Source organism: Dermacentor albipictus, chromosome 6, assembly GCF_038994185.2.
Source record: "Dermacentor albipictus isolate Rhodes 1998 colony chromosome 6, USDA_Dalb.pri_finalv2, whole genome shotgun sequence".
Classification (NCBI taxonomy): Eukaryota; Metazoa; Arthropoda; class Arachnida; order Ixodida; family Ixodidae; genus Dermacentor; species Dermacentor albipictus.
In genome coordinates this window covers 105,027,518-105,052,916 of record NC_091826.1, presented here as the reverse complement: position 1 = coordinate 105,052,916, position 25,399 = coordinate 105,027,518, and the positions used below count along the sequence as shown (strand labels likewise).

Below are 25,399 nucleotides of genomic sequence, written 5' to 3'. Positions count from 1 at the left end.
ATTTAACTTTTTTTTGATGTAGACAAGCATGATTGCGACGACCGTCAGTTGAAGCGAATAGCATATGTGCTTTCGTCCCATCAAGCCCGAAATTATTATATAAAAAATAACGAATATGGAATAAGATCTGTCTTTGCGGAATTTCTCTAGGAAATGGTGCATTTGCTAAATGAGTGAACCATTCCGCCGTAGTCCGGATTCACTTTGACAACCAGTATGACCACCTTGGCCGCTATCTTGTGCACGTTCGAAAAGCCGACGTTCGATTTCGCCTCGCGCGATTGGAGTAGATTGGCCTAGGCCGCGATATCGGCGCAACCTGGACAATCGCGTGAGACAAATCGAACGTCGGATTTTCGAAAGTGTACAGGATAGCGGCCCAGCTGTTATTTAACGTGCGCCTAATAATAAACACAGGAATTTTTTTATCATTTCGCCCAAATATAAATTCGTCAACTATGTTAGGAATGGATCCAGCAACGTCCAGGAAAGCAGCGGGCGCCATATACAATAAGCTACCGCGTTGGCGTCCTAAGCCTTTGGTATGACTGTGTGTGTGTGTGTGTGTGTGTGTGTGTGTGTGTGTGTGTGTGTGTGTGTGTGTGTGTGTGTGTGTGTGTGTGTGTGTGTGTGTGTGTGTGTGTGTGTGTGTGTGTGTGTGTGTGTGTGTGTGTGTGCGTGTGCGTGTGCGTGTGCGTGTGCGTGTGCGCGTGCGCGTGTGCGTGTGCGTGTGCGTGTGCGTGTGCGTGTGCGTGTGCGTGTGCGTGTGTGTGTGTGTGTGTGTGCGTGCGTGCGTGCGTGCGTGCGTGCGTGTGTGTGTGTGTGTGTGTGTGTGTGTGTGTGTGTGTGTGTGTGTGTGTGCGTGCGTGCGTGCCTGCGCGCGCGTCCCAGTCAAAGCCATAATGACGTGCATATGTCTGCAAAGAAAGTCCCCTTCCTCCACGTTCCATTATCAGTAAATGGTGTGAAGCGAGAGAGAAAGTAGGAGTTTCCTGGTTTTGCCGTAAGATCTTTAATATGGTGTAATGTAATTTTTTAAATGTTGTCGTTTATTTATTCAAGCGCTGCAGTTTTATACCCGTTCAGTTCCCTCTTTGGTTTATTCAAGAGTAGTTTTATATTTTATGATATAGTTTTGTCGTGGGGGCCCAATGGGCTGCTCGGCTAACGCCTATTGCAGCCAAATTCAAACGTGTCACATTAACCTGCACAATGTTTGGCGAAAATAACAGGCAACCGATACTTCAGCCTCTAAAGGCGGGCCGAGAGGCTAGAGTTTAAGGCGAGGGGAAATGAATTTGATTAACTAAGCATGAGATCAATGAGCTAAACTAGGAGGGGGGTACTCGGCAACATTCCACCTACTGCACATTTCATCATAACACATTTTATCAAAACAGAGATGGAGTACTTCAGTTCAAGAAAATCGGGAATGTGTTAGGATCCGACATGAAGCATGCATGCATAAACCACTATGAAAATAGGTTTGCAAACATTATGAATAACACTGCAGTTTTTTAATACACTGAATGATCTTTTGGAAAGACCGATTGGAAATACTATTTTTGAACTTTAATAGATGCCAAATATTGCTTTGGCCTATTTCTTGGTGATATCTTCAACGATCATTTTCTGAGATCAGGGGCTTTTGAAACCTCCTGTAGTACCCCTACTTGCTATAAATTGTATGTCACAAATCAAGGAATAAATTTTATTTTTGCTCCCACGGATGAATCGGTGATGAAGTTATTAATGATAAACCTGCAGAACAGTTGCGCTGCTGGTGTTAATAACATAAATGCAGGGACAATAAAATGGCTTGCACAGTCAATTAGCTCACCATTTTCGCATATATTAAACTTGGTTTTACGCGCTGGAGTATTTGCCGATATCTCGAGATAGCTCGAGATATGGTTTTTCTGCTCGCGAAATGCGAAAAGTGGCATGCGAGTACGCACCTTTGAGAAGCGACAACTGAGAAACCACGCTTATTGCATGACACAGTAGCCGTCTCATCTTTGCCTAGGAAGCGATAGCCGCGCGGACATTGTAGCTCGCAATATCGGAAACAAACACGGAGGTGGAATTCGCACCTGCAACTGACATAGCGTCCACAAGCGACTGTGACTAGCGACCAAAGACCTAGTCATGGCGACCGATGTCGACACCAGTGAACGCTAACTGCCCACTGCCGCATTGAAATACCAGTATATGCCGATTGCTGCCTTTCACGCATTCTTGCGCACCCACGGACTGGAAAATAGGCGTCAGTCCTGTTTACTGGACAATGCACCACCGATTGGTATAGAAACTTTGCGACTCAAATTAATTCTATCACAAAGCAAAGGAATCGGTCAGCTAGCGGCTAATGAAGTTTGTTACTTTCCGCCAAAGCGACCTCGTGGGAATCGTGGGACAGCCGGTGTGAATGTCACGGGACATGGTCAGCTTACCACTCACTAACAGGCTACATCTTACTGGTTCCAAAGTTTACGTACTTTATAGTCTCCGTGGCAGAGAATCACTCGAATTGCACCGTGTGGCCTTCCATTAGGTTAGCCAATTATTACCCGACAGTATCAGCATCTACAAGTTATTACCTTCTATAAGGTTGTTGTATCTCTATTTTGACCCGTTATTCTAAGCCGCTTTAGATGCTTCCAACGGCATCAGTGAACTGACATAAGTTGCGTCTCCATACTGCTGCTAATCTTACTTGCATCTATTCACTAATTCGTGTAATGTTCTCTAAGACATCCTTTTTTGCCCGGATGTGCATTTCACTCGAGTTTCCGCAACTTCTCGTGAATTGTTGCATATCGTCATACCTTTAGTCTTCTCTCGTGTATTTGAGCTAGCGCTGAAAATGGCTCCCCTTCCATAAAACGTGCTTCTGTCCAGGGTTTACGTGCTTATCCAGAATCTTATCAATGTTCTGTATAGTTTCTAGCAGCGTGCTAACAATTAGATCTAAGGATTCACTTGAATAGAACCAAGTTTGCGATTTACTCGCATTACTTGCATTGAAAAAAGCGCCCAGCTTCCGTTATATCCATATGTTCATTAATTTTGTTAACGCTGGTTAACAGAGTGAACCATTTGTGCTTCTAGCTTTCGGCGACCATGGTAAAACGTTCCACAGCAACACCGTATTGTTGCTATCGTTGTAGAAATAAATTTAGTGGGCAGATAGCGCAATTCTATTTCTTGAGCTAGATTACTGAGGGGCGGAGGTTACTCAGGCGTGGAAGTTAGGGGTGAAAGAAATTGATATCAGTATGGGAATAAATATCGAAACTGCAGTAACGAATTTTCAACTGATTAGTTTACCGCCGAATTACTGCAAGTCACAAGTTGTAGCCTCAGAGCTCGCAAGGCGTACCCATTTTATGGAATTTTGTTGATTACACATTTTCAACGCGCTCTTCATGAGAGAAAAAAAAAAGTGGCGTTGCTGTAACTTTGGTGCTTCACTGCAAGAAAATATATTTTTATAGAAAGTGGAGGTGGAACACGCGATAATTTCAGGGCCTGTATTTCTAAACTGGTTCCATCACAATTGGTTTTATGTCGATATACCACGGGGAATGCCGTCTACAACTTGTAATTGCAATACGTACGACAATAAAACTTGTAAAAAAATTCATTACAAAATTTCAGTAATTCTTAGAGTACGTATTTTAATGCTTAGATGTAATGTTTGCTTGATTCGTCCGGTTCAAGGCTTACAGTTGTTACAGTGGTTACAGCTACAGTGGTTCATGGCTCCTTACAGTGGCAGCAAGTTCTAGAGCGTTCCTTCTCCATCTTTGTTTTCAAGGGTAGTGCGGCTTGGTGCAAGGAGAGCTTGCACCACTACCCTTGCCATCACTCTGGTTGTTGTCGTCAGGACACCACGAACCGGTAAGTACACACAATTACCCAACGTCGTAAGTTGCATGAAGGGTCCTCAAATCATAATGATCACCGTATACATGTGGCATGTAGAAGACGATTTTTTGAGGGATCGGGCGCACGTAAATACTACTGACAACGGCACCAGAATTGAACCGAAGACCATGCGGTTGATCCGTCCGGTTCATAGCTTGAAATAGTGCTATCTGCCATAGTCCATAGGCAATAGGTCCATGACATGCGCTGCGAGCTGTGGCCCTGCTTTGCCATCCACCTCGTATGCTCAGGTTGCGGCTATGCAACCAGCGTTCGTTCGGACCGCGTCTCCTGCTCCTGCTACTGCCCCCAACCACTTGGCGACTCTACCACCCCGTTCGCCTGCCGCAGCATTTTACACTACCCAGCAACTACGGTTTATTTCGCAGGTCGCGCGCTGAAGACGATGACGCTGGCCATGATGATGAATATATACAGTTAAAGATGAAGGGGTAAAATAATGCTTACACAATATTCACCATAGAAAAAAGATGGCTGCATATTGAGAAGACTCAGCTGCCATATGGCAAGTAGTGTGATGTGCACACTGCACATCCGGCAGCTCTTGAAATACGGTGCAAAAAAAATTATTCAAACCAAAAGTATTTTCTCCGTACTTACTGTTGCGAAAATCGCGGCATGTTACAAAGAATACACTAAGCTACACGCCCAAAAGGTATCTGACGTTAGTATGTATCACGCAGTATGCTCTGGCTATGCTAGCTTTTCCTAAGAGTCAGCCGACTAATCCTTACAGAGGCAGTAGGTTCTACAACGTTCCTTCTCTGTCTTTGTTTTCAAGGGTTGTGCGGCTTGGTGCAAGGAGAGCTTGCACCACTGCCCTTGCCATCACTCTGGTTGTGGCCGAGGATACCACGAGCCGGTAAGTACACACTTGTGCCACTTGTTATATAATAATGTTAATGTTGTTATGTTAATGTTAATGTTGTTATGGTAATTATAGTTAATTACGCAGTGTCTAAGTTTCATGAAGGGTCCTCAAATCTTAATCACCGTATACATGTGGTATGTCGACGATTTTTGAAGGGATCAGCCGCACGTAAAAACCATCTGGGGTACCAGAAACCCATGAATACTGCTGACAACGGCGCCAGAATCGAACCGAAGACCTTACTGCGCGTCTTGAACGCTGACCTTTACTCACTTCGGGTTGCCTCACTGTTTCGTAGCTGGTGTTCTCTCCAGCCCACGAAAAAGGGCAGTTATCAGCTGACAATTGTTCCACGAATGGCAGGGGTAACAAGATTTGATTCAAGATTGAACGTATGGTGCATATTGTTTTACAACCGGCCAACATGGCAGCAGAGTGCGGACAAGAGATGAAGAATGAGCGCCTGCGTTCAGTGGTTTCCCACACAAAACCAACGTCAAGGAGGGTGTTCCTCTAAAGAAGACATGCGATTGTGGACTTGATTTATGATGCATTGATTGATTTATTGACATTGATTTATTAAATGTCTAATACTATTACCTTGTCAATTACCGAGCATATAAATGTCGTGGAAAATCGCCATCGCTGAATGATAAATGTTTTGATCCACAAAAAATCTGTTTGTTTAATTCATAGGCGCAAAGTCGAAGAAGACCTCAAATGCGAAAATCTGGCTTGCGGCGTCTTTAAAAAAATAAAACAGTTTAACAACAAAGGCATGGAATAAAAGGCTGCATCGAAAATGCAGTCTTTTTAAAATACCAGATATCTTGAACTGTCCGATTAGACTTTTTTCAATCATTTCTACTGCATGCATTGTATTGTATTGTTGAAATAGTATCGTAAGGATTGTAAAAGTCAACAACTTTTATTATGGTCAGCCAAATATCTCGCCAGTCCTTTGTAAAAGTGTATTCAATAAAGAAAAACGATTCTCTCCGCAAGAACTTTCTCTACAATAATGCATAAATGCGCGTTTAGGTGCACTCCGAAAGTGGTTACCGACAGCATGTGTCTTCTAACACGGCTCTTCGCAGTCAGGTCACGAAAGTTGCCTGGGATTTTTGCGTTTATGTCACTGAAATGTAATCGAGAGATGGAATACCAGGCGCTTCTGATGTGCCGGTCACACTCCGAATTCTTAGCAACAACAAAGCGATATTTTTCTCATAAATCCTTGCCATTTTAATCGTCTTAGTCCAACTAAGGAATATCACAATATGTATGTGTTGTTGGAACGGCGTGGTCCCTCGGTCCACGCCAGCGGGCCCCAGTCTTGGCCGGCCGCGCCCTAGAGCCCCCGAACCACAGCTTCCCCTCAGGAGTCACTTTGTCCTCCACTACTTCGGCTGCTGGCTGTGATGCCGCAGTTCCCATAGCGTATAATAATCCTCCTTCTTCTCTCAACACGCTTGCGCTCCTTTTTCAGACAAGCCTTTCTATGATAAGCAGCTGATGTACCGATTAGCCCTCGTAAATTTCAGCTGCAATGTTTCCCTGGCCTTGCGTATCCAAGTTTGCTATTGCGCTTGTTACGCTGTGCGTGAAGGAGGAATTCAGTTTTATATTCATAGCACTAATAGATCATATAACTTTTAAGTACCAGATTAGCGAGTTTAATTATAGCATCCTTTTTAATACATTTGTTCACTTCACTTCACTTTATTTCCTTAAAGTACTATAAAGTACTATATATAGATTTTTAAAGGCATAATTTATCGTGTCAGTCACTGGTCTTGCCAACGTCTTGCAAGATTGCCATCGGTGGAAGACAACTTTCTGATACAGAAAATTTACTCTGTTAAGCCACTTTCGGACCTTACACTTCCTGGCGAGCGACGGATTGATCTCGAGTAATTGTACCTCTGATACCAAACCTAGCTTGCTAACACGCGGCCGCTGCTGCTCTGCGCGACAAGCCTACCGTCTGTCTGAATACAACCGGGCAGGATGAATTAGCTCCGAGTGCATCGTGCGTGATGGAATCACGGCGCATATCACGAATAGTACGCACAGAATAAAGTTAATTATATTTTTACAGGGAAGGAGGTGGTCAAATAACAATTATTTATAATTATTAGACTGCTTGTTCACCTCGCTTCAAAATGCTTTGCGTGCTTTTTTGACCATGAAACAAACCTGGACTTCAGTGACCATGCATGGTCCATGCATGGTCTACACATGCGTGTAAACGCCGTGCATGTGCACGGTGTTGACAGTGGGAATTTGAAACAATGGGGAAGTAAGAAAATACGGATGAGGCAGCCGCCGCTGGTACTTCTAATGCACTTGTTCTCCTATTGTCATGATTTGCAGAAATAAAGGAAAGTATGAATTAAAGTCCGTGCACGTCCGCGCCAAGTAATGATGCAGTTAGCTATTACGCACAATAAAATTGTAAGTGAGAAGCTCGAGACAAGTCAAGACACCTCAAATGATGTGGGTGCCAAAACTCTTGCAATGACACGTTAGATAGCTGGGGGGGGGGGGAGGGTGAGGCTGCAAAGCCTCAGCCCCCCCCCCCTCCACTGAAAATTTTAAGGGGGGGCTCGGGCCCCGTAGCCCCCGCCTACCCGTAGTCGGCACCTATCCTGAGAAAGTTTCGGGAGTATTCGAAAACGTGTTATCCTTATCGCGGTCAACCGCGTACACATTATCCAAATCTGCGTAGAAGCGCCGTTTAGAATGTTCAACTCCACAAAAACGCATCCGCTGTTGCACCTATTATTATTTTTCTCTACAGAAAACTGTTTATTTGTGGCCCATGAATTTCAGGCGCTTATTATCTGAGAGATGATTGAGAAGTGGCACACCAAGTATTTCATATGTGTGGAAAGAGATCCGAATGTTGACAATTGTTGTCAAATGCAATTCAACAAAAGAAGGTGTATTTACCCGCACATTATAGTCCAACACATAAATATCGCATTACGTATGTTTGATATACCTCGTGTTTCACAAGTGCTTTCCATTCTTTTTGTTTTTCAGCCATGCTCACGGCAATCACGGTAAGCGCCAGATCTTCAGTGTTTTCTTTTCGATGTGCTGCGTTATTTTCCGTTTTAAGCATTTAGGAAAACTTTTGCTGACTATTCAGAGCCCTAAATCAGATAATTGTAATTAGATAACCCAGTAGCGAAACTGTTTAGCACCTGCATTGTCTTGCATTGTTATGATTGTCTGAAGCATTTCTAAGAGTAAGCATTCGTGTCGCCACCATTGCAGCAGCTAGCCAGTCTTTAACGGCGTCGTTCATAGAGCGAACTGGTCCCTTGCACAAAAAGTCATCTAGCGGAACGCATACTTGTGACGTTGCTTGCACTAAGAAGTGGGCTACCCACAACACGTGCACGTTAGCAACGCCATACAACACATAATATTGGTTCTTTTTGTCATTAGGTTTATGGAGGATGCTAAATTGATTTGCGCTTAGAATCTCCGTAATTTCATCAATCGTTTGCTTACTAGGGGCGAAGGCTAAGAGTCGCCAAGCGGAGCGAACGCGCTCTCATTGGGCTCCGCATGTTTCTACAGGTCAATAGGCCTGGGCAGCTTTGCGAGGCGTTGCCGAATACTTAGCACTTGAAACGTTCACGCGGGTTCAGGATGTATACTCGTTTTCGTGTCTTTGCGTACCTTGTTTTGACAGGCCCTGGCGGAGTACTCGATGAAAAGGGGAAGGTCAGATGTTTGGTAGGGTTCTTTTGTTGGCACGTTTTATCTTTTTCCTTAGACTTTGATAAGGATCTGGTCCTTCCGTACCTCAGGAAGCTGTTCTTCCGTAAGTTTCAGACATCGTCATTGAATTATGACTTCTCGCGCTGCATTCATGGAGTGGTGTGGAGTCGCCTTGATTGCGAGATTACCGAATGCCTCAAGGTTCAAGAGCTCTCAGTTTTGTATGTCGCGGATCTCAAGTAGGAGGTTTTCACTTTGGTAGCTTTGTATCCGGGTCCTGTCCTTTCATTGAGCATTTTGTAACAATCAAAGTAGTGTTCTCACGGTCTTTGCTGGATTACAACTGTGCACGACATGGAAACGTGGAAACCTTTTTTACTGGACAAAGAACTTTAGTTTCATCGGTGCACCTCCTTTTGAAAAAGATTATCAGGGAGTGGGGAGAACAACATTTTTGCCATGAAAGATTATATGAATTTGGGCAGCTATGCCGGCCGCCAACAACGGAGCCCAACAATGGATCGCTTTTCTGTACAGAAAGATCGCTATTTCAGGCACTAATGTTGAGGAGGCTCTCCGTTGATTTTTCAGCACAGCACGATCCTAGGCGCCAGCGCTCACAAAGAGGACTTAAAGGAACTCTTTGCGAGCTTCGACAACGACGCCTTCCCCCTGCACGCCGTTACTCCGCTCCTCACTACATCGGTGTACCCTATCCGTACACCAATCACACCAGAAGCCGATGTGCGCCACGCGCTGGTTAACCTCCGCCGGAGCTCCGCTCCTGGCCCCCACCAGATGAATAAGATTCTCCGTAACCTGGACGACAATTACGCCAACAGACACTCACCACATACTTCAGCCACTGCTTCGACACTGGCACCCTTCCATCCTGGTGAAAGGTCGCCAGGCATTGGCATGCATTCAAACGCGTCATCCTCAACCACCTCGATAAAAAACGTGAGTCGTTCCACTCGCTGAAGGTGCATGACCAGCCAAGCTGTTAAAAACCACCACTACAACTGCTGAGGGTGGTATCCAGTGCTTTACGGCGTTAGTGTAGTGACAGTAGTGCTATGTTAGAATAATGGTAGGAATGGGAGTAATCGTAATTTTGAGAGCACACCGCGGCCCACAGTGGTGCTGCAACGACATATAAATAAGTTGCTAGTCCGGTTACATTATATGCGAAAGGCTGGGGACGTCACATCCCACGTCGTAAGCTGGTGTTATCAGTGCTTTATGGCGTTAGTGTAGTGATAGTAGTGCTATGTTAGAATAATGGTAGGAATGGGAGTAATCGTAATTTTGAGAGCACACCGCGGCCCACAGTGGTGCTGCAAGGACATATAAATAAGTTGCTAGTCCGGTTATATTATATACGAAAGGCTGGGGACGTCACATCCCACGTCGTAAGCTGGTGTTGCTGTGGCAGCTTGCGGAACAGTAATCTTTAGCGGGAAACGTTTGCGGGGAGCGCTACGTGCTTTCATGGCTGTCACGAGCGCTTTATCATCAATTATGTGTTTCGAATGCTTTCTTTTTCTGAGCTTTTTCTTTATTGAAACATGTGCTGCTCTGTATGTCAGCCAACTAATCCTTACAGAGGCAGCAGGTTCTACAACGTTCCTTCTCCGTCTTTGTTTTCAAGGGCTGTGCGGCTCGGTGCAAGGAGAGCTTGCCCCACTGCCCTTGCCATCACTCTGGTTGTTGCCGTCAGGACGCCACGAGCCGGTAAGTACACACAATTACGCAGTATCTAAGTTTCATGAAGGGTCCTCAAATCTTAATCACCGCATACATGTGGCATGTAGACGGCGATTTTTTGAGGGATCAGGCGCCCGTAAATCACATCTGTCCCATCTTCGCTGAAGAGTAGGCAGGCGTTGTGCCCCTTCCAGTGGCAGTTGCCCGCCTGCTCCTCGCGTCCCCTTTACTCATCCAAGAGTCGCGCCAGTTTTTCACGTGTAGAGGTGGAATTCCTCTCGACAGCCATCTTGTTTATGGATCGCTGTCTCTCGTGTAAATATTGTAAATGCATCTTTGTATGGGACTTCTGCAACGTAACAAACTCATGGAGGTTCTGGATACCCACGAGGAACATCGGACTGGACAACATGACGGACAAAACAGGATCCGACTTGGCGCGGCTCACATCAACGCCTACAAACCCGACGGTTGGGTTGGCTCAGCCGCAGTATCCAGGAGCGTCCTGCGGCACCGACCACCTCGATGTGGAAGACTGAATCGCCACTTATGATAGGGTAAGTGCCCACAGCAAATGGGATGCGACGACTATGTTGGCTAATTTGCTCTTCTACATACAAGGCACGGCGAAAGTGTGGTATGGCAACCATGAGGAAGAGCTTAACGACTGGGACACGTGCAATCAAAAGCTGAGGGACTTGTTCGGCCGTCCCGCCTGCCGAAAGAGCACCGCTCAGAAAGAACTACAAAGCCGGGCCCAGACGTCCACAGAATCGTACGTCTCTAACATGCAGCACTTGCTGGCTCTGTGCGGTAAGGCCGACAGCGATATGGTGAAGTTAGACAACGTTGGGCATGTACTGAAGGAGATCGCTGGTGGTGATGCTTTCAAGCTGTTCATTTCAACCTGCAACAATTGTCAAACAGTAAAAAAACCATAAAAGAGTGTGAACGTTTTGTTAGTTTCAGTCCAAGAGCCGCCGCATTGTAATGCCATTTCAACGTCTGCCGAACACAGCTGCGACATCATCCAGTAACGACAGGCTAGGAGAGCGGTGACCATCATGATCAGATGACCTGAGGCGAATAGTGTGGCGAGAACTTGAAGCCATGACTCCAGAAGCTCTTTTTTTCCCTTGTCTACAGCACGCTTTGTGCAGGCAAGTCGAACTCCAAGATTAGCAAAGAACTCGATAATCTTAGAGTTCATTCTGTATGTGCCGTTGCCGCTTCACAGCTGTCTCATGCTCCAGGTCCATCGACTGGTCCGCGGTATCCTGCACGCTACCGAAATCCATCCGAGTGGCGAAACACAGCCGATTGGTGAACCTGTTTTGCCTGCCGGCGTATCGGTCACGTTGCTCGCCATTGTAACAACCGTACTGTCTCCTGCTTTCTGTGACCACCATTCGCAAGTTGCTATCGCTCTGAACAGAGCGAGCGTCGTTACCAGCTTCCGTTGGCACTGCAACAGCCAAACAATGACGCTCGTGCACCTTGGAACAGTAACGCGTCGTCGTTCCGACGTCACCAGTCCCGTTCGTCACAGCTCGTCAACCATCGTCCCCGATGCAGCCGCGACGCCAGTCTCCAGAAAACTAAGCAGCTCCCAGAGGGGACGCTGCACTGACGATTCTTTCGCAAAACATTTCGCCTGTGAACGATTGCGAGATATCGGCACAAGCTGCTGACCTCCAACGTCTCTTGGAAACTTTCCGCGACATTTTTTATTTTGACGGTCGCCCTTGAGCCCCAGATCTCGGTGGTCATCCATCGTATTTACCGGAAACGCCAATCCGACACGTCGCCGGCCGTACCGTGTTTCACATGCTGAATGACAAGTCATATAACGTTATATTCACTAAAGGTGTTGTCTAGCCATCTTGCAGTTCGTTGGTGTCCCCTGTTGTCCTTATCAACGAGCAGGATGGCAGTTGCCGCTTTTGTGTGGATTACAGACACGTAAACAAAATCGCACGCAAGGATTTCTACCAATTGACGCGTATTGATGACTCCTTGGACTGCTTGCACGGAGCCAACTACTTTGCCCGGGCCTTTGTAATACCACGGCAACCTTCGCAAGAACGATAGACTCCTTACTATGCGGCTATAGATGCTCCACATATCTCCGTTAGCTAGGCCATGACAGTCTTTTCACCAACTTTCGCGAGTCATCGAACGCGTCTATTGTCTGTTTTTGCTGTTTTACGATGCACCGGCCTTCAATTGAACCTATCCATGTGCCACTTTGTAAGTCGTCAAATTACCGTTTTCGGCCATGAGTGCCGCTGGCATTCAAACCAACCCTGACAAGGTTCGCGTTGTCCAGAGCTCTCCTGTTGCGTCTTCCGCCGCAGACTTAAGAAGCTTTGTTGGACTATGCTAGTATTTCCGTCGTGTTATCAAGAATTTCACCGAAACCGTGCGCCCACTCCCCGACTTAAGAAAGACGTTGCTTTCACATGGGGCTCAAGGTTACTCACGGTAGCTCAAGGTTGCACCATTTCTGCCTCAATGTAATCCATCCGCCACCACTGAACTTCATACGGATGCCAATAGCCATGAAATTGGGGCTGTACATGTTCAATGGCAGCGTAACGCAGAGTGCGTAATTACATATGCCAGATGCTTCCTGTCGCCCGTCGAGAGAAATTATACAAATAGCAAACGGGAGTGTCTGGCGCTAGTTTGGGCAGTTGCCAAATTTCGCCCCTACTTGAACGCCCGTACAATTTACGTGGTTACCGATCACCACGCCTTGTGCTGGCTGTTTTCAATTAAAAACCCCAGTCGACGATCAGGTAGATGAGCGCTACTGGTGCAACAATATTCATTTGCTGTTTTATGCAAGTCACACCGTTTTCACAAAGGCTCCGACTGCCTCTTCCGTCATCCTGTTGACCACCCTGGATATGATGGCCATGACACTGAATTTTGCATACACGCCACTTCTGACCTTCACGACATCCGCACTGAATAACGGCGTGATGAGTGCTTACGTGTTGTCACCGATCGTCTTTGTTCTGGACGTTCGGAGCCCATGCTGGACCCATTCGTACTCTGCGATGGCAGACAACGTCGTCGCAGGCAGAGAAAGCAACCACGCCGACCTCACGGCCGGGGGAACATATGAAAGTGGTATCCGCCCGCATTACGGCTTTCCCCTTGAGAACATCAGCAGCCAAGGGCTGTCCCGTGCCGTCGTGGAGGCATGCCAAAACCAAATACGAAGCGAAAATTTCATGCTGCGTATCAAACCTAGATGGAACATCGCCGCTGTATCGACACCGGAGAAAGAGGACACTCCAACTAACCTAGGGGACAACATTAGAAGTCACCACTTCATGATCAGCCTTTCGGCAAATTCATCACGTATAACACTCGAGGTTGCGCAGGGCAGCAGGGCAGGGCAGGGCAGCTCAAGTTACTTACCTAACGTCAGAAAATGGGCGGAGAAACTTGGCAACACCCTGGCGTAGAATAAAAAAATTAAATTATGGGGTTTTACGTGCCAAAACCACTTTCTGATTATGAGGCACGCCGTAGTGGGGGACTCCGGAAATTTTGACCACCTGGGGTTCTTTAACGTGCACCTAAATCTAAGTAAACGGGTGTTTTCGCATTTTGCCCCTATCGAAATGCGGCCGCCGTGGCCGGGAACCCTGGCGTAGATGACAAAGGTTACAGATACAACGCCAGACGCTCCGGTGCTGGATCCTGCTACATTTATGAGAGGCCCTACGCAGCCTTACCAAGACATGAAAAAGACTCCGCATCGCTCAGTTAGCTGCGGAGGCGAGCACGTACGCGTAGGAATTTTCGGGCGGTAACTAGCGCCGGCTTTGCGATTCTCTCACGAGGCCCCTCCGTAAGAAATGACACTTGCTCCGCAACATGACGGACCACGAGGGAACCGAGACGGCAGTGCATAAGACATCTTCAAGGGGAGCACGGTAGCGCGATTAAAAGACGGGACAAAAGAAGACACATAGGGACACACACAGCGCTGCATAAGAAGCTGAAGTTATCGGAGAAGGAATTCAAGGACGATTTAGGCAGACTTGTGTTGGTACGAATGCTAAAGAGGCGGGCCGGTGCCGTAGCTATAAGCGGCAGGAACTTGACCGAATTTAGACGCACCGATAACCACGGAAGAAGCCTATGCCACGGCGCAGTCCTTCAAATGAAACACGGCGCCAGGGCACAAGATTACTAACGGCATGATTCGAAACTTCAGAAACGAAACCATATAACAGATACCTGAATACTTTAATGAGAATATATGAGGCGCAAGAGGGAGACCTCGCGGAAGGATAGAAGTAAGCGAAAATCATCCTGGGAAACCAAACCTGGGAAGGACCAAGGCATTAGAAATCTACGGCCCATATCGCTAACGTCGTGTGCCGGAAACCTCTTCGAAAAATAGGCCGACACCAGGTTATCCAACTACATAGACAGAAACACTATTTTTCCCACAAACATGTTCGACTTCGGCTCGCACGTGTGGGCTCTGGACGTATCTGTGATGCTTCACCCTGACGTGTCCTGCACCAGGTAAGAGGCTCGGTAGACAGCATTGTGCTCGCCTTCGCAGTGAAAAAAAAGGCATTCGACACGACTTCGCAAGAGTCAATACTGGAAGGACTAGAAGGTGTAGACTGCGGGACGCGCATTTTCCAGTGTGCGCGCGTCTTTCTGAAAAACTATGCAATCACCATCAGTCTGGGCCCCATTAAGTCGAAACCCGTTGTAGTTCTCGGTCGAGGTACCCCTCAAGGTTGCATGCTCTTCCGCCTTCTGTTTAATGCGGGGATGCGTAAGCCCTCACTGAAACGCGAGGTGAAGCGAGCGCTTCGAAGCGTCCTTTACGCTGACAATATCACGCTGGGAGCAAGTCGGATATCCTACTGCGATAAACAGGAGCTTCTCCTGTGGCGAATCCAATAGGTCGTGGCCTATAAAGAGCTAAAAGATACATTTATGTGAATTTAAAATATTTGTACTAGGTGTTCGTCACACAATATTATTACCTGCAAGGTTTACAAGCACCAACCTAATATGTGGAGCACCAACTTAATGCACTGTTGAAACCCGCAACTCAAGCTGGCCAAAGCATGGAAGTGTGGAGCAACGCACAGCTCTTGAAGGCCGCTGAAACCCTCGCCTAAGGGACGCTTTCCGCAAGTGACACTGTGCATCACAGCAGAAGGCAAGTCGTCGTTTGATTCCCTGGCTTGCATTGCTTTGCTCCCCGTGCCCAGGGCTTCGCCGCAACGGACTATTAGCTGCCAACAACCACCTCCATGCCGTCTCTTGCATACGAGACAAGCTTAAGCCTTGTTTTCCTGATAAACTCGAGCGTCATTTTACTTTTTAAATATTAAAAGCAAGAAATATCACAGTGCGTATGTGTACAATAAACTTGCTTCTTCTCAATTATTTTGCGGTGCATGTGTAGACAGGGATCGGCATGCTAAGCAGCAGATGTACTGATTAGCCATCTTATACTATCTGCAATGCTTTGATAGAATGAATGATAACATAAGCGTAAGTTCCAAATCATGCAGGCAAGTGGTTTAGAAGTGTTCTCCTGTGCTCGCTGCGCTATGCGTTAGGAATTTCGTTATATATTTAGAGCATTATTACATCTTATAACTCTTAAGAAACCATTTAATTAATTTCCTACGAGCAACCTTAAGGGTGCATTGTTATCGCCAACATCACTGATCTTGCCAACGTTTTACAAGCGTAAATTCCAAATCATGCAGGCTCGTCTTGCGCTGAGCGATAACGCTTAAGATTTGTTAACCAGCGAACAGTGGCCACCGCAGAATACATGTCAATTCCCCCTCTTAAAAAGCATCGTACCGCCACTGCAAACAAACACGAAAGCGGAGATGAAACCACGAATTTTAAATGTTCGTGGTTTCGTCAGCTGGCGTACAAAGACAGGTCATGCGCGGCACCGCTGCGATTGTGAAATGCCGTCTAGCACGGCTTCATAGTCCAGTGCGCCAATGCGTCGGATGATCTTGTAGGGTTCGAAATAGCGGCGTAACAGTTCCTCGCTAAGCCCTAGTTGGCGTGTCCAGAGCCAAACGCGGTCGTTGGGCTGGTATTCCACATAGGGTCGAATTAGATTGTAATGCCGGCTGTCAGTCTTCTGCTGGTTCTTGATGCGCAGGCGGGCGAGCTGTCGGGCTTCTTCCGCATGCTGGAGATAGTTGGCGATGCCAAGATTCCTCTTGTCGGTGAACAGCAGCGTGGCGTCGAGAGTTGTCGTCAGTTTCCTATCTGCAAACAAGCTTGAACGGTGTCATTGCGTTATAAGCGAATGTTACGTACCGCAGGACGGCATCCCAAGTCTTCTGCTCGACGTCGACGTACATTGCTAGCACTCCGTTAGACCATTCGTCTGCGGGTGGTAGGCAGTTGTCCTCGTGTGGCTTGTCTCGCTGCATGACAGAACGGCTTGAGCAAGCTCTGCTGTAAAGGCCGTTCGTCTGTCGCTGATGAGTTCTGGGGAACCTTGTCAAAAACGATGTTCTCCACGGAAAATTTGGTCACTTCAAGTGCACTAACTTCTGGGCAGGGTATTAGTTTCGGCGTAGCGAGTCAGGTAGTCCATGGCCACGACGATACACTTGTTTCAAGATGTTGACGTCGGAAAGGGTCTCACCAAATCCATCTCGATATGCTGAAACGGTCGGCGAGGAGGCTCGATCGGCTGTAATAAACCCGCTCGCCTTGTCGGTTGTCCCCCGTCGCTGGCAGTCACGGCATGCCTTGACATAGAGGGCGATGTCGGCGATCAGGCGCGGCCAATAGTACTTGCACTCGTGAGCGTACGGGAAGACCCAAATTGCCCGGCTGTCTTACCATCGTGCAAGGCGTGCATGACTTCTGATCGGAATGCTGCTGGCACAATGGGAAGGTAGTTTTCACGGACTGGGGAGAAGTTTTTTGTTTTTAACCAGCACGTCCTTGCGCAAGCAAAAGGAAGATCATCCCCGTCAAAATGTCCCAGGCACAACGTCGATTTTGCTTTCGAAGTGCTCCAAAAAGCTTCGTAACTCAGCCTCTGCTCATTGCTGTTCGGCGAAGTCATCTGCAGTTATTGTTCCTAGGAAGGCGTGTCGTCCAGTTGGCCTTGCGGTGGCCGGTCAGTAGGGGCACGCGACAAGAAGTCGGCGTCAGAATGATTCCTGCCGGATTAATACACCATGGTGATGTCGAATTCCTGGAGTCTTGGACACAACCGTACAAGGCCACCTGAAGGGTCCTCTAAATTCGCCATCCAACACAATGCGTGGTGGTCGCTTACCCCCTTTGAAGCGCCTCCCATATATCGAAGCCCGTATTTTCGCCGTAGCCCCAAAAGATGTCAGGCACTTTTTCTCCGTCGTAGAGTAATCCGCTTCCACTTTCGACAGTGAGCGTGTAGCCTAAGCTATTACGCTTTCGACACCGTCCTTTCTTTGAATTAGCATCGTACCGAGGCCTATGCAACTTCTGTCAGTGTGGATTTCAGTCTCGGCGTCTTCCTAGAAGTGTGAAAGCACCGGTCGTAACTGCAGTCGTCGTTTCAGCTTCTGAAATCCGACATCTTGCCGCGTTTGCCAGTCGACGTCGGATTTCGTGAGGTGAGTTATTGGTTCCGCAATGCATGAAAAGTGTCTGACAAAGCGCCTGTAACAGGCAAACATGCCAAAAAGTATTTCGCTGACGCCTTTTTGTCGACTGGCAACGTTGTTGTTGACGGGTCAGGACGGATTCTACACTTGCCGATAACGTGGCCTTGGAATAGAAGTTATTAGAAAGCGAAATGGCACTTTCCCGACTTCCAGGCGAGTGTAGATGACTTGATCGCCTCTAGTACTGTCTGAAGCCGCCTCAGATTAGTGGACGAGACAAGTCTGCCACATCAGTCCGGCCAAGACTGTGTCCATTACGCACTGTAACGATGCAGGTTCAAGTCCGAATGGCATCACCTCGAAATCGGAGGCCGTCTGGTGTTATAAACGTGGGCGTCTCTCGATCTCTTTCGTCGACCTAAATTTGCCAATGACGAGTCTTGAAATCCACCGACAAAAATTACTTAGCATTGCAGAGTCGGTCTAATTCGTCGTCTATCCGTGGGATGGGGTATACGTCCTTCTTCGTTATTTTATTCAAGCGGCGATAATTCTTATTCACTTAGACCACCGAAGACCCACTTCAAGAGATTTTGTGGATAACACGATTTGAAAGCCTTCATGCGAGAAAATAAAACGCAGTTGCTGTAAGTTTGGTGCTTCAGTGCAAGACACTGCATTTTTACACAAAGTGAAGGTGGGGCCCGTGGAAATTTCATGGCCCAGTATCTTTAAACTGGTGCCATTAGCACAATTTGTTTTTGTCAGTATACCTTGTGGAACTTTCGTTTACAATTTGTAATTGCAATATATGCGAATGTGCATTTTATTTCGTGGAAGTAATTTTTGCTTCTACCGTCCGGTTCATGGCTAAATATATCGCTATTTACCCTAGGCGATTTTTATATGTACAGCATAGGAAAAAGAACGCTGTACATTGTGGATACTGTTAGCTGACATATGGCACATATGGCCTCGCCGCAACGGACTATTAGCTGCCAACAACCATTTCCATGCCGTCTCTTGCATACGAGACTAGCTTAAACCTTGTTTTCCTGACAAACTCGAGCGTCATTTTACCTTTTAAATACTTTTAAATACCTTTAAATTCTGTTGGAAAATCCCGGCACCTTGCAATGAATAATTTAAATGCGCATTCAAACGGCATCTGATGTCAGTATGTACTGTGCAGTATGCTCAGGCTATGCTAGCTTTTCCTAAGAGTCTGCCGACTAATCATTGCAATGGCAGCAGATTTTATAATATTCCTTCTCCGTCTTTATTTTCAAGGGCAGTGCAGCTTGGTGCATGGACAGATTGCGCCATTGTCCTTGCCATCGCTCTGGTTGCCACCGTCAGGACACCACGAGCCGGTAAGTACGCACAATTACGCAACGTCGTAAGTTGCATGAGGGGCCGTCAAATCTTAGTCCCTGTGTACAGGGGTACAAGGGTAGGTAATTAACATCCCAGATACCAGCAACGATTGTTCCAGGCATGCTAAGGGTAGCAACGTTTGATTCAAAATTTAACTTGTAACGCACATTGTCTTGCAACCCGTCCAACATTCCAGCAGAGTGCGGACAAGAGATGAAGAATTAGCTCGTGTATTCAGTGGTTGCCCAAACATGAGGGTGTTCATCTAAAGAAGGCATGCGATTACTGACGTCGTTCCCATATCTTCCGCTGCTCCAGTAAACTCATATTCATTCATTAAAGGTCTAATATTGTTATGTTGTCAATCGCCGATCATGCCAATGTTTTGCAAAAATAATTTGTGTTTAATGCATAAACATACCGTTAATCGGGCTCAATATATTGGCACGTGTACTTTTTTATCTTTATCGGGCGACCACGTTCCACCGTCTAACAAACGTTATCGCACAGCGCATGAATTATCATAGTTATCATAGATTATCATGCGCAGCGCGTAGATTACCCGCTCTGCATAGGTTACTGCACAGCGGATAGATTAGTACGCTATACGCAGAATGCTCAGGCTGTGCTAGCTTTTCCTAAGAGTCAACCGACTAATCCTTACCGTGGCAGCAGGTTGCAGAACATTTCTCCTCCGTATTTATTTTCAAGGGTTGTGTGGCTTGGTGCACGGACTGCTTGCGCCATTGTCCTTGCCATCGCTCTGGTTGTCACCGCAGGAGACTACGGGCTGGTAAGTACACACAAAAACAGTATACATGGGACATCTGGACGACCTTTTTTTAAGGGTCCGGCCCGCGTAGATAATTGGAATCTGGGATGCCAGCAATGCAGGAATGCTACTGATAACGGCGCCAGAAAGAAACCGAACGCTTCGCAGCGCGTCTTGGACACTGATCCTTTTTTGCTCACTTCGGGTTGTCTTACTTCTCTCCCGCTCGCATTCTCTAAAACCCGCGGTCAAGGGTAGTTGTCAGTTCACGAATGTTCCAGGTATGGCAGGAGTAGCAATGTTTGATTCAAGATTGAACATACGACGGACATTGTCTTGCGACAACCGACGAACATGCCAGCAGAGTGTGCACAAGAGATAAAGAATGCGCGCCTGTATTCTGTGGTTCCACACGCAAACGCAATTTCGAGAAGGGTGTTGCCCTAAAGAAGGCATGTCATTGCTGACTTCGTTGGGATGTCGCTCCCCTGTGCCACAAAACAACACACATTCATTCATTAGAGATCTGATATTGTTATCATGTCAATCGCCGAGCATGCCAAAGTTTTGCAATATCGCCATCAGTGAAAGATGAGGTTTTGATTCACAAGAAAGGTAAGTTTTGTTTAATGCGTAAACCCACCGTTAATTACGCTCGATATATTGTCACACAGAAGACATGTACGTTGCCGAAGCCCTTAGTGCGAAAATGTTGCTTGTTACGACTTTTTTAGGCTTGTAGCTCAGCTCAGAAAGAGCAAAAAGGAAGGAGGAAGGGGTAATGAAAGGGAACGTAGAACAGAATGAGCGCTAACTTCCAACTGATGGTTTATTTCGCGACACAGCAGGCTACTTATGCACTCAGTGAACCCTGTGACATCAAGAGATTACACAAAACCAAGCAAAAAAACCGAAAGTAACCATGTGAAAACATATTCACACAGCCTGTGGCGGCAGTCTGAGATACGCCAATTCATTGCTTCATAATGATAATGAAGGTGAGCTTACACATGCATGGCCCCGAGCTATGATAGCCTTTGCTTCGGTGATTTCTCCTAGAATGACGCATTCCTCGAAAACAGGTTCGCAACCACACGTTTTGAGGTGCTGCGCAAGAAGCCTCCCAGCTGTAACATAATTCTTAGCATTGTAACCATGTTTGCTCAGCCTGTCATTCAGACATCGGCCAATTTGACCAACGTAACGTTTTCCGCACTTGAGTGGAAAAAATAAACACAATGTGTGCAATTAACGAACTTGCTTTTATGATTCTTATCAGAGCTAGGAGGAGCCTCCCTATTCGGATTAGTGAGCTTGCAAATCCTCATAAGCTTGTTAAGGGTAGAAAACACGAGCGAATATTTGTGTAAAGATTATGTGAGACGGTGTGAATATAAGGAATAATGCATGTCCTACCCCGAGTACATGCAGGATTATGTTCCTGCTGGTTGTCTTTTCTAAAGTCTCTTAGAATTCGTTCTGCTACTGACACCTGTAGGGACACGAGATAACCAGCCTGTGAAAGCCGTCCGCACTGCGAGGAAAAGCTAGACGAAACGGTATAGTGGCACGACTTTTTCAAAGCATTATTTGGGTAAAGGTTAGCGGTGCCTCTCTTGGCCAACTTATAATGAGCAGAATCAAACGGAAGAAGTGGCTTTTTAGCACGAGTTTCATAGTACCAACACGTGTTAATATCGGAACAAGCTAAGCGCAGATCGAAAAACCGGATAGTGTGATTCTGTGGGAGCTCGTAAGTAACGTCAAGGGGCGCAAGGCATTCTTTGACTATCAGCACCACCATGGTAACCTCAGTCTCAAGGTCAACCGGAGAACTCTGAATACAAAAGAAAAAAATCGTGCACATAGCGAAATATTTTTAAAACATTACTCTGATTAGGATTCACTCACATGGCCACATCTATAGGCGAGCTAAAGATAAATCACTGAGGAGCCGGTTTCAGTTCAACTGTACCTTGTTGCCAATATTCTTCCCCCATTCAGCGTGATCGCTTTTCAGGCACTGATATTGTGCACTTCAGCCGCCCATTTATTTTCATCCTTGTTCCTCAGTCTTTTTTGAAAACTAATTTTGATCTGTGCTTCTCCGAATTCAAAACAGACCCAACCCATGTGACCCTGCACTGCCTCATTCGTGCTTTCGCCGCGGGCTACCAAAGCCAGTCGGCCTTACCCATCTTTGGTTAGCTTCGAATTCCGACAAGATATCCAATTTTACACATGCAATGGCATTTGCGAACGTCAGCGTTTGCACCATTACTCATTACGCAATTCTGCGCACCACCTCGAGCTTATCGCTACTTCTAAGTGCTCGGTGTTTCGTTATTGTTGTATTGTACTTCCACTTTTTTTGCGCATTATATTGGTGGGTGCTTGAGTAAGTCTTTCCTTCGTTTATGTATACGCCGAAGTACATATATTGTTTGACTATGGCTATGACTTTCTGCTGTATTGACACCGCGTAATTACTCGTCTCTTAATTAAATCTCCAAAATGCCGATTTCTCTGTGCTAAACTTCAAGCCCAGTGTTGTCGCTGCGTTACCACCGATATTCGCAAATGCCTGTAAATCTTTTAAATTCCTGTATTAGAACTACGTCCTCTGCTATATCAGTCCAGGAAGCTTCTGTTGCACCATTTGTGCAAAATTCATGAAGGATAAATCAAACCCTAATTCGCTGTTCTCCATCGTCCTTCTATGCCTTTCACAGAATGCGTTAACAACTAGGGAGACAGGGCATCCTTGCTGTACTGGAGTACCATTGGAGAGTCTGGAGTTGCTCTTGTTTAAGGTCTAACAGATTGCAATTTATGCGGTAAAATTTTCGGTTTGGTGTAACTTAGTTTGTTTATAATCTTGTTTGCTTATTCAAGCCCTGCAGCAACATATTCGTTCAATGATCTCTTTGGGTTATGTAAGAATAGCTTTTGAAACCACTGTCAGGCAAAATAAAGCGTCTGATTCTTGTTCCCCAGTTTTTTGCGGCCGTACCTTTTTTTATCGTGCACCATTGTGGTGGAGGACCAATGGCTTGCTGTGCAAACACTTCATCGCAGCCAAATTCAAAACTGTTACATTTATCGTGCAATCTTTGTCAAACGTGCGTTCTTTAACGTGTTGCTATAGTTTTGCCAACATGGTAAAACGATGTTCGTTTGTGAAGAGTGGGAAGCTGGTCACGCGGAAAAGAAATGCGTATGTATGCAGTGCAAGTGACAGCTGTTCTCCGCACCACCGCCAGATGCGCTTCGCTCCTCGAAGAGGCAGGAAATGTGTCGATTGAGCTCTCGAACAACAACATTGAGCTCTCGAACACCTTGCAATGTGGATAACGCGGTTTTAAACCGTTAATTTCTGACCTCAGAGAGGGCCAACAATGCGCTAAAGCATTTTGTATCGCATTTACATCTAAGTTGTCCCCTAGCTTTTTTAAGAACATCAATTTTTAGAACGATGGTGTCCTTACACACGATTTAAATACAACGAAATTTAACTGCCGCCACGAGGGAATACTGAGACAATAAATGAAAGTTACTGCGGGCGCAGATGGCCACACGGTTTCATCACAAGCGGCTGCTTGCGAACGCACCTTCAAAATGAACACGTATGATTTGAGCTTACCGGAAAAGCGGAAGAGTTCTCAATGTAGCGGAAGAGTTTTGCAATGTAGGAAAGGCTTCATGAATGTTACTCTCGTTTAAAGGAAATAGTTTTGAATGACCTTTTCACTGCAAACCTACAGGTGTCATGCGTCTCTGTCGGTAGATTGCACCACTTAGGCAGCTCACGCGCTTGAAACACGCATCAAATTCTTTATAGTATAGATTCGTTGATCTGAAATCCTGTGCTCCCAGAACCAACAAGCAGCCGCTGGATGTGGGATTCACGGGCGTGTGAATAGAGCATTTTCTGGCACAATTTTCCCAGAAATGTGTTATCTCATTTGCTTATTTGAGTTGTCCAAATGCTTATGCAGGAAGATTTGGGCTGGCCTGCATTATCGACGTGCATCCCCTGCGGACTTTCTTTCCTGGTCCGGAAATTAGTTATCTACGTCAAAGGTGGTAAGTACATGAGCCGTGGCTCTCAATATCTCAACAAATGACTTAACACGCTTTTCGTGGCTACTAAATTACGCAAACATATTTTTTTGTTCAAGACGCTGCTTCGATTAACAATATAACTGCGGGAAACTAGCAAACGGTTCCGCAACGCGACGTTAAAACGTAGGACAGAGGGAAGAGGGGGGAGTAGCTCGGGCATGCGCGTATAGCTCCTTGCAGCATGCTATAACCTTTAACAGGAACATTTTTGATCGTGATGAGGGCATAGCGTCGATCTCAACGAAATGTCGATGTTTTCTTGAGTTGGCGCATGCAAGAATGTGTGAAGGGAACCAGAGACACAAAACGAGCCCCGTAGGGAAACCAGCGAGAAACGAGCGGGGGGTCTAAATATCGACTGATTGTTCTTCGACACCTGGAACAGCTTTTACAAAAAGTAAATCAAGAGCAGCAACTAAAGACACAGCTGCACCGTCGCACTTGAGCCGGCCTGCGTGGCGGCCTATAGTTTGCGGGAGGACGGAAAACTTGGCGCACCGAAAAGGGAAGCAGAGGCGGCTTCTTCTAGGCAAAGCGTCTCATCTTAAGCACTACCAGTATGTACCGTCTCTGTCAGCGAATGACACGAGAGAAAGAGGACCATAGTAGCAGGCTTATCCTGGTTATTCTTTTGCAATGTAGGAAAGGCTTCGTGAATGCTACTCTCGTTTAAAGGAAATAGTTTTGAATGACCTTTTCACTGCAAACCTACAGGTGCCATGCGTCTCTGTCAGTAGATTGCACCACTTAGGCAGCTCACGCGAACCTACGTCAAACATTGCTCATTTTCAGGACTACAGTGAGAAACAAGTAGTGCTTAGGAAAGTTCGTAAACCAAAAACGGACAAAGATATCCAGCACAATTACTCTCGGGATACTCTGCAGAAAAGGAAACTGGTATGAGTGAGTGATGTAAGTGACCAGCAACATAAAAGGAATCTTTTACTTTGATACACGACACTGAAAGTGAATGGTGGACGCTTTGTGGTAATTCCAGCAGTGACTACCCTATACGTTGCGATGGCAATCAATATCAATTCCTTCACATAAATGCGCGTAGCATCGTCAGCAAATCTCCATAACTTGAAGCTGTTCTTCTAGATTGTGAACGCCGTGTTTTAAGAGAGACCTGGCTCCAGGCGACATTGATTACGCTGCTGTGTTTGAATGAATGAATGAATGAATGAATGAATGAATGAATGAATGAATGAATGAATGAATGAA

General features: G+C 46.3%; 1 protein-coding gene across 16 annotated transcripts in view; it reads left to right on the top strand.

The window, feature by feature from the left end:
• The window catches only part of LOC139061333 (uncharacterized), a 284,688-nt gene extending 273,870 nt beyond the window's left edge, over positions 1–10,818 (top strand). For 11 of the 16 annotated variants that reach the window (XM_070541220.1, XM_070541213.1, XM_070541217.1 and 8 more), the window contains 5 exons: positions 3,776–3,903; positions 4,733–4,813; positions 7,871–7,890; positions 10,212–10,294; positions 10,641–10,818. In XM_070541220.1, coding sequence (XP_070397321.1) covers positions 3,776–3,825 — 50 coding nt within the window. In that variant the 3' untranslated portion in view covers positions 3,826–3,903; positions 4,733–4,813; positions 7,871–7,890; positions 10,212–10,294; positions 10,641–10,818. Of the gene's footprint in view, positions 1–3,775; positions 3,904–4,732; positions 4,814–7,870; positions 7,891–10,211; positions 10,295–10,640 lie in introns of those variants that run through there. The other 5 variants (XM_070541222.1, XM_070541218.1, XM_070541215.1 and 2 more) reach the window with 2 other exon arrangements.
• The last annotated feature ends 14,581 nt before the right edge of the window (positions 10,819–25,399 follow it).